This window comes from Argiope bruennichi, chromosome 1 (genome assembly GCF_947563725.1).
Source record: "Argiope bruennichi chromosome 1, qqArgBrue1.1, whole genome shotgun sequence".
Lineage (NCBI taxonomy): Eukaryota > Metazoa > Arthropoda > Arachnida > Araneae > Araneidae > Argiope > Argiope bruennichi.
Window position 1 is genome coordinate 136,498,526 of NC_079151.1, and position 13,188 is coordinate 136,511,713.

Here is a 13,188-nt window from a genome sequence, read left to right on the forward strand (position 1 = left end):
TGTATTCAATAAATAAATAAAGGAAATGTGTTGTATATTAAAGAAAAACAACCAAGAATATTTTATTCAATGACGCAAGTATCTTCCAGAATACTAACTAATTCAATAAAACTAATAAACTAACTAATTCAATAAATTCCATGTTCAGTTATATATACGACGAATTCTCTATTTCCGATTGTTGAGTATCCCACGTTTTTGTAAAAACATTTAATTAGAATTCTGATTTCTAAAAATATGAGCAGTAGGTATGTGGGAAAGAGAGGAAAAGTGAACCACCTACTCGTAACTGCTCTTCGTTTCTGTATCATGAGGCTACAGATTTTAGACGATTTTACGTCGCTAAAGGGTGAGACGAAGAAGGATGAGAGAATTTTCGAAATTCTTCGTTATTCTTTGACCTTGATTTCCACTCTATTAGATACTTTTTCATTTAATTATTTTTGTTCTCAATTTTCCCCGACTTTCTGCGAGTGTTGTATCGTTTCTGATAGTGCTATTTTATTTTAACTCAAAATTGTGAATTCTTTGCTATATAGCCTTTTCAAGTGGCAAAATAGCTTTCAGGAGTGGCACAAAGATCATATATTTTATATAATATCATTAAATGTGACCGAGGTTATCTACCGTTAATTTCAAAATATTATCAGAAAAACTCACTCATAAGTAAAAAAAAGTGTTTTAAGATAAAACAATTATTATTATTTTTTCAAAACGTTAATTATCAAATTTTAAGCACAGAAAACTACCAGTTATTCATCATAATTTAATGTTCAAAAGCATTACAGTGAGTAAAAATTATTCTATTCAGGATCAATATCTTTTTCCTACAATATTATATCCACAATTTATACGGTTTTCCTAAACTTCGCGAATAATACGAGTTCACCTTGTAATTAAATCTAAACATCTGTTTTTTTCAACTTTCCTCTCACCATTAGTTTGACCAAATAAAAGCATCCTGAGGCATGCGCAAAAGTGGGAAGAGTTTCCGAACGCTTATATGAACAGTACAAAAATATATTGTTTACTGAGTCCTAAATAAAATCTAAAATTGCCATGAATAAAATTTTATTTTATAAAAACTTTCGTGCTGATTTATGTCCTTATTCCAATCAATTTGAGTATTGTTTTCGTTTGATTGATAATTTATTCTATTTTAATAATATGAGTACATTAGTTTTTTTTCTTTTATTAACTTTATCACGCTTTTAGCATCTTGTCATAAAATATTAAAAAACCAAATTTGCTTTCTTCCAGTGAAACCTCTCTATGTGAGTATTACCACAGAACCGAAACCTCTCAAAGTGGGAGACGATTTAAGATTGGATTGCCAGACTTCAGGATCCCGACCACATGCCAAAATTGCATGGTGGATAGACAATAAGTTGATACAGAACGAAAAACATTCATCTTTCACCACGCAAAACGTGACCCACAGCAGCATTCACTTAAGTCCTGGCATTGACGACAATGGGAAAGTTGTTATTTGTAAAGCAGAAAACCCAGCGTTACCTCATAGTGATATGCAAGATACATGGATTCTAAACATTCATTGTATGTATATGAATATCGCAAAATTCTTAAATTGTATTTAAGTGTATGCTTTTGTAAATTTTAAAAACTTGAAACATTTATCTTGGAAAAGTAGTTTTGCTGGTAAAGTATTCAATTTATTTTTGATTTTCATGAAAATATTTATTTCCCACTTTACAGCTTTGTTTTATTTAAAATTATAAAAACTAAAAGGGCATTGTCATTTTTGAAAAATGTTTCGATTCGATTATTCCTAGTACTACATAAAAATCGAAGTATGATTACCGAATCTGCTCAGAGTTAGTTGAAGGAGCAAACATAAGCCTAGATAGCTAAATTTTTATGTGATAGAATATTCTGATGACACATACTGGTGCGCAATAATGTACAATATTGTGCGATATTATATCATTTAATATTTAACATTATTGTACAATATGATGTGATGTTATATCATTTAATATTCAACATTATTGTACAATATTATGCGATATTATATCACTTGATATTCAACATTATTGTACAATATTGTGCGATATTATATCTTTTAAAATTCATCATTATTGCGCAATATCATTTAATATTCAACTTTATTTTATGATATTGTACTATATTATATCATTTAATATTCAACATTATTTTACAATATTGTACGATATTATATAATTAAATATTCAACATTATTGTACGATATTATGTCATTTAATATTCAACATTATTGTACAATATTGTACGATATTATATAATTAAATATTCAACATTATTGTACGATATTATGTCATTTAATATTCAACATTATTGTACAATATTGTACGATATTATATAATTAAATATTCAACATTTATTGTACGATATTATATCATTTAATATTCAACATTATTGTACAAGTAAGCATTGTATAATATATTTTACAATATTGTGCAATACATGAAGGCTAATAGTATAGCGCCCCAGTCTCTTTTAATAATTCGAAATGCTACCGTAATGGCCCCACAACCTCATCCGCAGTACTTTCATAGCTAGTTAAATGATTTTTCTTAAGATAATAAGCGCAGCTGTTTACTGTCAAAATTTTGAGATTTTCTGTAATTGTCGAATAGTCAAATGTTGAATGAGAAAATACAAAAGTTTGCGTTGATATAATCATTTACTGCAAATGTTTTTTTTAAAGTTTTTTACTGCAATTTGTTTATTATCTTAATACTTTTATGGAAGATAAATTCACGAAAATTTCAAATAAATGCATGTCTTTTTCCCACTTCTGTTCAACTGTGAAATTCAGATTGGCGAGGTACATGCGATTGTCGCAACAAGGTTATTTGTGATGTGGACTCTTTTCATCTGCCAATGCAAACGCTAACTTTTATTATTATTTTTTAAATTTTTAATTGAAATATTATAATGCTTCTTAAAAGGTACAATAATTTTTTAATTAAAAGATAAAATGCAAAAAAAATTACTTTTTTAAAAAATTTATAGATATACTTTTGAATAACACCAATTTAAGTTTAATTATCTAGGGTGAATGTAGATCATTCAGTAAAAGAGTTCTTAAAAAAGGAATATAGAATGTTTCAAAACTTTTGATTTAAACATTAAACTTTATAGAACAAATCTAAACATATGCATATTATCACATGTTCACTAATAATAATAATCGTTTAAGATAATCATATCTTAGAATGATATTCTCCATGTAAACAGAATGTAATTTTTCATTCTCACTGAAAAATAAAATCATGCTTATGACAAAAGGAGGGATTTCGGATAAGTTTCGTTTTCCATTTCAAGTTTTATATATTCACAAATTAAAATCATGAAAGATTCAAAGGCATTCTATAGCAGAAAAATGTCTTGATAACTACACTACCTAATTATATTTTAAGAATCTAAAAGTATATATATGCAGTAGAAAATAAAAGTTGCAATAAGAGATGAGAATGAAAATAGGAAATAAAGAGTAGCACTCAAAAGCTGATTTTATTTATTAATTTTTGATTAATATATAATAATATTTAATTGAGATATTTTCTTTAATGCGTAATTATTTTATTGGTTAGTGGAATTCGTGGGTAAGAATATCTTATGTATCTATAGAAGCAAGATATCTAGGTGTATTTGGGTCACGGTTTACAGTTTGTTTAGTCGCTTTTCCAAACTTATGACAATATAATATACTGATGGAATACTATTATTTCCTAATTCTCAGCTCAAAATACAAATATTTTTTTTTCATTTTTTTTTTGTTAATCACCTACAAATATCTATTTTTTTCTATAAATTATTTACAAAAATTTTAAATTCTCACATTCATTTAGAACAATTTTAACAATTTTCCAATATCTTAATTTTTCAAATAACCTACTAATATTTACTTCATAGCAGCGAATCTGAACTGAATAAACGATTTTAATCTACCATTATATGCAGCACCAAACGATTTCCATTTTCCTTACTCCTTCCTAAGCAGGGATATTTTTACTTCACAATAAAAGTAAATAAATCCCAACAAATTCCAAGAGTATTGGAACAGCAAAGAACTAAAAATAGCCCCCCCCCTCAGAACACAGCCACTGCGACGTAACTTTGCAAATCCACAGTCATCCGATTCTCTTTAGGGAAGAACTAAACATTTAAATGTATGATAATAACCCCGGAATCTTATTTCTTTTGCAGTTGCTCCAGAAGTTTCGCTTCAACTGGGAGCCAACATCAAGTACTCCACCATCAAGGAGGGAAACGACGTGTATTTGGAGTGCGTGATTAAAGCCAACCCACCTGTCTCGGAGCTGACCTGGTTCTTCGAGGGTGTTCCGTTTTATGGGAATTCTTCTGCGGGAGTAATCATCTCCAACCAATCACTGGTGTTGCAGAAAGTTCGGAAGGAACATCGCGGGAATTATAAGTGTTTGGCTGCTAATACTGAGGGACAGGGGCAAAGCCTCGAGCTGTTATTGGAAGTCAGATGTAAGTGGTTTATCGGAAATTGTTTCAATAGTAAATTGAACTAAGGCTTCTGTACGATAAATATGTGAAAGATAATGACTCCGAACAGTTATCTTAAATTATATTTATATTGTAGAAGAGTTGCCTTGCGTTGCATTATAATTCTAATTTCTAATTTATTCAACGCCATCTCTCATGCCATTGAACTCTTAACAAATCAAACCAGTTAACTTTATTTTTAGAGTTTCGATAAAAGAAATTCATACAGGTGTACAATCTTATAAAGTACTATACATTTTTCAAGCAATACAGTATTCAGTATTGATACAATATTCAATCAATTCGGTGCTACAGAGTAATAAAGTTATTTCACAATATTAATCATTATTGTACAATATTGTATGATGATGCTTTATAAAATGATATATAGTATAACAATATACGATGGTCTACAATATTGCTTTTAAGACATAATAGAACAATTTAAGACATAATAGCACAATTTAAGACATAATCAATTTTCAATCAATACAGTATTCAGTATTGATACTGTGTTCAATCAATTCTGTGTTACACAGTAATAAAGAAATTTCATAATATTAATCATTATTGTGCAATATTGTACGACGCTGTTTTATGGCATGATATATAGTATTATATTATACGATACTCTACAATATTGTTTTAAAGACATAATAGTATATGGTAATTTATAAATGTCACTTTTTTGCAATATGGAAGCATATTATGCGATATGCGTTATTAATATACGATATAAAACAAGTTCATAAAACATTTTACAATATTATTCATCATGGAATATTAGACGGAAACGAGAGGTATTTATATTATTTCTCAAAATTACACAGTAATAAACATTATTACAACATTATCTAATTAAAACATGCAACATACTCTCTATCTATGAATATAAGAACAAAGAATATACATAAGAAGTTCAGTGATAAAATGTACAATAAAAATGTAATCATATTGTTTTCAAGAGTTTTAAGCGTGTTTGATTTATTTAATCCACAAATGCATATGTTTCAATTTATTTGACTTGTAAAATCAGCATCAAAGTTTAAAAGGTTTTGAAATGTATTTTGTTTCCTTTTAGATCCTTTACTGTTAACACCCTTAATAATAAAGTAGGTTTTATCAAATAGGAGTATTAAATTTTTATAAAACTTTCGACTGAAAAAAATTAATTTAGAACTTATCTCAATTCTTGAAAGGAAGTAACTCATTGAAATAACAGTACATCAAATATAGAGTGCAAGAGACTCAACGGAATTCAACCTTTCCACTTTAGTAACCGCAAGTCACCAAATAAATTATTTAAAGTGCAGTGCTTTAAAGAGAATAACATTCCAGGTTCCGCTGAATAATTGAAATCTAACATTTAATTACGCATTTAGTAAATGTCATTCATTCAGTAGAGTACATTTAAACCGAACTGTAATTTTAAATTATTCTATGCGTCTCGCCTGTTAAGTTGTTTCTCCATTAATTGAAGCAAAGAGGACAGTAATTGTCATACAGTGATGTCTGTTCAATAAAGAGTTTTAAAATAGATTGAAATATTCTAATAGGATAAAAAGAATCTTTAACTCCTCCTTAATCAAAAAGTTAATGGACTAATGCTGTTAATAATTATAATTGAGCTTCATTGAGAAATTGTTTAAATATCTCAATTCTGCTTTGATTCAGATAGAATTCTTTGTAGAATAACAGCAAGCTTGGATATTTAAATCCCGTTTCGAAATCGGATTATGCCAGATTTGCGACCCTATTCCCAAAATTGCATATAGAAAATTATAAACATCAGCAGTTCTCGAGTAGAAATCTGATGAGCGAAAAATCGTTTCAATTAACATCATCCTTTTAATTTGGTAATGTTCATCTAAATGCAAGTTATGGATGAATTGAGCAGGCTGTATGATGTTTTCGGAAGAAATCTTTGCGAAACAGCGAGGCCGTCATATCATTACCCAAATATGAGGGAAAGTCAAACAGTAAAGGTACATTTGAGAAAAGGTGTATTTATTCTATAAATAGAAAACTGAAACGTACATTATTTTTCACCCGGTACGTCAACGCACTTTTCATAACGTTTTTTTATTCAGTCGGAAAAATAATTCGGTTGTATTCGTAATAATTTTGCACTGCATCAATGATTTCTTCATCGGTTGCAAATCTTCTTCCCCCTAGCATTCTCTTCAATGGTCCAAACATTTGAAAATCTCTAGTAACGAGGTCCGGACTGTATGGCAAGTGTTCCAGCACCTCAAATCCAAACTCTTTTATTGTTTCGGCCGTTTGTTGGGCAGAATGTGAACGAGCTTTATGTTGGTGCAGGATGACACCTTTCCACAGTTTTTCACGATGTTTTAATCTGATGGCAGTTTTTAAGTTAGTTTGCAACACATCACAATAGTTCTCACTGCTCATAGTTACATATCTTGGGGTGAAAAGAGCGGCTACAACACTTTCTATGTCCTAGAATATTGTTACTATAATATTACTAGCTGATGGTGGAAGCTTCATAATAAACAGGTGTCGACATACTGCGCTTATATTCGACGAATAATTTCCACATGTTTAACATCTTCTGCAAAAAAGCAAATCATTGCCCTCATTTCCTCCTTGATGCATATCTACAATGGAGCTGCCATATTTAACGGTCTGCTACACTCCAACGACTAACGCTGGAATAAGAGTCACATGTTGTATAGAACTGTTGCTGACTACAATAATTCAGCGTTGGATACTAGCAGTGTTACCAAAACCTAGAAATAGAAACTGCAAAAGTTCCTTTACTTTTTGTCTTAACCTTGTATATATCCCCCAGGGGGGGCAGCTCGAAATGAGGATGAGAGGCTTCCGGCATGGTGGTTGGATCTCGCCACCCTGGAGGGTACACTAATAGGTGGAGGATCTGGCTCCTCCCATCGATGACGGGACGTACTTCCTTCGGGAAGGGTTGTACCGTGGCCGGTGACGGCCCTCAGGACTCAACCACAGTTCCCGCCAATGTTGCTGTTGCGGCGGTCCGGTCATTCAGTTTTATGGTTTAAATCCGTGTGCCTTCGGGCGGGTCGGAGAGTTAGATGGTTGACTTATCCTTGTATATAGAGGCCTTTTCATATATTAGTACAAATTAGTTTCGATTTTCCGTAATGTTCTCTTTCAGTTTCCGTTGTAGCAAGGATAGAGGAAACAGTATTTACATAAAATCTTGCTCAAAGATTACACATATCCATTTGTTTCCATTTTAAAGTGTACGTTCGCTTTGAGTAGAAATAAAGTGCATATTTTGATAGTTAGATTCTTTTTATTTCGCCCAAAAAGTAGATCTGGCCATGCTGGTCAATGTAACTGTGAAAGAAAATATCGTGGATATTTGACACCACTGATTATACTTTATTTCATAACACAAATTAATTTATATTCTTTAGAACAGTTAAGAAATATTTACATATATGAATTTAAAATTCAAATATAAAATTCATATCTGGAAGCTCACTTTAAATTCCCTACAAACATACAATTATTGACTTTATTCACTTAAATTTGGAGCGAATTTTTCTCTCTCTTCCTTTCACTTCCTTTTGGCTTGCTGCCGAAAGATTAACATTGAGGTTGGTTTCATGACAGAAAATATGTGATATTCCTCTCACAGAACATTTGTGATTTGGTATCATTTTGTAGTGATTATTGAATAGAAGTATGATATCAAAATAGCAGAATGTAAATTCTTATTGTAAAATAATTTCAAAATAATAAAAAAAGAGAATATTCATTTTCTCATTCAATCACAATGAGTGATAATCAAAAATGAAACTTAAATATCTAAAAACCTTTTAATTCTAATTAAATGGTAATTGTAAGCTGGTAAATGATAGCAAAGAATTTCCTCGGGAACAAAATGTTATGAATTAAGAATTCAGAAGGGACATTAGCTCTAGTTATTACCAGAAACTTCAATATACATTTATCTAATTTTAATTCTAATCTTCATTTTAATAAGATTTTTGTTGTAAAGTGAATCAAAACAATCAATGTATTTAATGATGGAGAAAATGTCTACTTAAGCTTATGCAAAAATAACTAAATACAAGTTCACAAACTTTTACAATTTTGGAAGACAATAATTTCACATAAAATGTCTATGAAATTAAATATTAGTTGAAATAAGCTATAAATGTGAAATGTTCTATAATTCATGGAAATGATTCATAATTAAATGGAAAACAATTTTTAAAATAATGATTTAAAATGAAGACTAAAATTTTATTTAATGTCTGCGTTTGTGTTCTATTTTATTTTTAAGTTCTATTAGATAAACATAATGAATGTTACATAATATTTATGAATATTTGAATGCAAATCATATTAAATAAATAAAATGGTAAAATATACTGTTTTCATAATTGTATTTACTGCTTTTTTTAATTAATTTAACTTTGATAATACATCATTTCTAAATAATTATATTTCGATTACAAAGCATTTTGTAAACAAATCTCAAAACATAACGAAGTAACACAATATCCAAGCTTCAGAAAATCTGAAATGTACTTCGTAAGAAATGTATTAAACTCCCTCTTTACATTCTGGAGTGTAGATACATCTTGAAAGATCAAATGCCCTAGAGATCAAGTCATTTTCATCAGGAATAACTTTTCTGGACTCACCAAGAATATTCAACCATTCTTGATAATTTGAGTATTCTAAATATGCTGTTGATGAAAAGGATTTTAATTTATGCAGTCTCTAATTAATTTGTTGAAAGTATTTAATAAACAGTAATTTATATTTATAAACAACGCATATCTTTGGAAATGATGAAAGCAGCTGTAACTACATGTTTACAAATAAATGGTATGGGAGAATGGAGTGGAATGAAGTGGAATGAAATTATTCCCATTCTTGATCATTTGAGTATTCTAATTATGTTGTTGATGAAAAGGATTTTAATTTATGCAGTATCTAATTAATTTGTTGAAAGTATTTAATAAACATTAATTTATATTTATAAACAACGCATATCTTTGGAAATGGTGAAAGCAGCCGTAACTACATGTTTACAAATAAATGGCATGGGGGAATGGAGTGGAATGAAGTGGAATGAAATTATTCCCATTCTTGATCATTTGAGTATTCTAATTATGTTGTTGATGAAAAGGATTTTAATTTATGCAGTCTCTAATTAATTTGTTGAAAGTATTTAATAAACATTAATTTATATTTATAAACAACGCATATCTTTGGAAATGGTGAAAGCAGCTGTAACTACATGTTTACAAATAAATGGCATGGGAGAATGGAGTGGAATGAAGTGGAATGAAATAATTCCCATTCTTGATCATTTGAGTATTCTAATTATGTTGTTGATGAAAAGGATTTTAATTTATGCAGTCTCTAATTAATTTGTTGAAAGTATTTAATAAACATTAATTTATATTTATAAACAATGTATATCTTTGGAAATGGTGAAAGCAGCTGTAACTACATGTTTACAAATAAATGGCATGGGGGAATGGAGTGGAATGAAATAATTCCCATCTTTACTTTCCAGAAATTATTTATCATTCGGTATCTTTCGAATAGTTTTAAAATATATATGATTGATATTTCGCATGAAAATACATTCAAAGTAGGATAAATTAAGGGTAAGGAATTACAAAAAAATAGCATGTACAATAAAGAATATAGTTTTAATGTGAATAAATAATAAATAATTCATATAAAAATATCATTCAAAACGAAATTATTTCGATGTCGGCAACCTCATAAAATCTAACAAAATCTTTCGATGATCGAATAACATTTCTGTAAGTTCGAACCCCGCCGACTGAAGACTCTCTGTGTACATGGTGGCTGGTGCACGTATAAATCGGACATAGCCATAAAATCCTCTAAGTCGAGACAATGCCACTGAGGGTACTGGATCAGAAATGATAGCTCTCTGATGCAGGTCTAAATTACGTTCTGTGAATGAGTGAATGAAATGTATGAAGGAAGTCCGCCGCGTGAAAAAGGCTGTGATGCATGAGTAGCTAAGACGTACTCTTGACCCTAGATGGCGCTACTAAAACAAGAGATGCTAAAACGCGGCTTAAAATCGTCGACTTCGTCAGTGACTTTGTCCATGACAAGTGTCATAAACAACAACGACATTTCTTTCTCAAGGAAAATTTATTTTCAGCAATTTAAATCTGCAATTTTTTTATAGCTAGATAATATCCCTCGTCTCCAAAATTGGGATTCAAGTGAGCCAAGGTCACATAACAAGCATATAGGTCTCATTTGGTTTCTGGAATGGACCAAGGGTAAGAGCGTGAGATTCTCTATTAGTGATTTGCTCACATATCTATATCAGCTCAAAGATTGACCGCTCTTTACAACTCGAGTCCAACAGCTTAGTGACATCATTGCTATAAAATTTCATTTTAACTATTAGGAAAAACTTATAATTTTTTTTATTACATAAGCAAACTGGTCCGTTTCTGGCTGAGATTTGAAAAAGAATGGACAAATATACTTTTCATTTCTGTTCCATAGTAGAACACTATTGATTTATAGAGTACGGTATTAAGCAATATTCATAAATTTGTATGATATTTTTGAATACTGAATAATATAATATAATATCACACATTATTATGAAATACGGCATGCTCAGGATTATGCATCTCTAAACTTCCTGTTTGCAGTATATTTTAAAAAGAAAAACTTCTCAATCGAAAGGGAAAATAAGAAATCTTGTGTTTTTGAACTCGCGTAAATTAAGATGGATTAAACTGAATTATAACAGCATTGCCAAAATACAGGGTGTTCATTAATTATTGTCGGGGTTTCCGTACCTCATAACTTTCGAATAAAAAGTATTACGCAAAAACCGATTACGTATTCGTAAATTACAACTCAAAGAATTTTATTAATGATATTAAAGTGTAAAGATTGTACAATTTGCACTTTGTAGGCATTCAGTTGAAGGCGATTATGTATTCGTAAATTACAACTCAAAGAATTATGAATACGTAAATTACAACTCAAAGAATTATATATTCGTAAATTACAAACCAAAGAATTACAAACCAAATTAAATTACAACTCAAAGAATTATGTATTCGTAAGGTACAACTCAAAGAATCGCCTTCAGCTGAATACCTACAAAGTGCAAATTGTGCAAGCTTTACACTTTAATATCATTAATAAAATTCTTTGAGTTGTAATTTACGAATACGTAATCGGTTTTTGCGTAATACTTTTTATTCAAAAGTTATGAGGTACGGAAACCCCGACAATAATTAATGAACACCCTGTAATTTGTTGACTGCATTGGAATAATCATTTATGTAAAATAGATATGATATATCTCAGTATGTGCGGCGATTTCATGAACAAAATTAAAGGAAAATTAATTATCATGATTATATATGTCTTATATTATTAAATATATATATCATAAGTAAAATCCCCATTTGTTACAGTAAACAAGCTTCATTATCATTAGAATAAATTATTTCCAATAAAATAATAAATTGCATTGCATTATAATTACCGGACGCATGAACACGCATATTGTATATCATTATGATTTCAAAGTATGTAAAGAACTAGATTTTAGAGATTTTTTTCTTCTTTTCAGATCTGTTAGAGATTTCATTCTATAAAAGTATTATAATATTGCTTCTTCATAGAAGAAATCCATGAATTTATAAAATTGCACAGAGGTCGATATAGTATATTTATTAAAGTCCTATAATCAAAGCTCATTGTAAAAAGGAATTGGAACTTTTTCTGTTGATCCAAAAGATAGCACTTCTTGATTTTCCAATAAAATGCCCAACATATTTATTTCAGTTTGAACTGAAACATTATTACCTGTGTTAACCAACCATTCCGATTGCAGTGAAAATTTCGTTGTGAAACATCATATTAATTTATTAGTTTTTCAATAGCGCTAAATAAGAGCACATAAAGCACGTAATTTCTTTTATTGTTTCATGTTCCTCAGGCAGAATGTCATGCTTTAGCTCACTAGGCAACCGGTGGACTATTTCTTCTGTACATAGCTTCATTTCTTTTCTCTTATTGACTCAACGCAAGCTAATAAATATATTCATGACTTCTGGGGAAAGAAAAAGAGTCGATCAACAAATGAGCCACTGGAAAGATCGACAAAGTTTTTCTTTCATTGTTTTGAAAAGATGAAAATTAATCACATTACCCTCTGTCAATATTACTAATTTAAACTATATTTCGCGTTCTCATTGAGCTTTCATCATTTAAGCTAAATTTCAACGTATGAAATTTATGAAATTTTAAACCGATGCATGCAAAATAGATTCAAATTCTTAATCATATATGTAAGGGCATTATAAAGTTTTAGGTTTGATTCTACCTATACATTACTTTTAAAAGATTTTCTCTTAGTTATTGTAAAGATAACTTGAACACAAATATGTATTAAGTGGAAAAGAGGGATTAAAAATTTTTAGGCCCTAGTCAGTACGCATTCTGAAACTCCCTTTTTAATAAAATGGTTAATTTATTTTCATATTTCAACGCATTTGATTTGTTTTCGGTTGAATTTTCATTTTAATACATCGGTGAAAATGTATATTACCGTTTATTATAATTCATAATTGTGAGATACCTGAATTTGTAAACAATATTAATGAAGCAGAATCA

At 29.7% G+C, this 13,188-nt stretch overlaps 1 protein-coding gene across 1 annotated transcript in view; it reads left to right on the plus strand.

The window, feature by feature from the left end:
* LOC129967701 (nephrin-like) overlaps nucleotides 1-13,188 on the plus strand; it is a 632,974-nt gene that overhangs the window by 544,942 nt on the left and 74,844 nt on the right. The window contains exons 5-6 of the mRNA XM_056081905.1: nucleotides 1,261-1,557; nucleotides 4,213-4,503. Of these exons, the coding sequence (XP_055937880.1) occupies nucleotides 1,261-1,557; nucleotides 4,213-4,503 (588 nt within the window). The remainder of the gene's footprint in view (nucleotides 1-1,260; nucleotides 1,558-4,212; nucleotides 4,504-13,188) is intronic.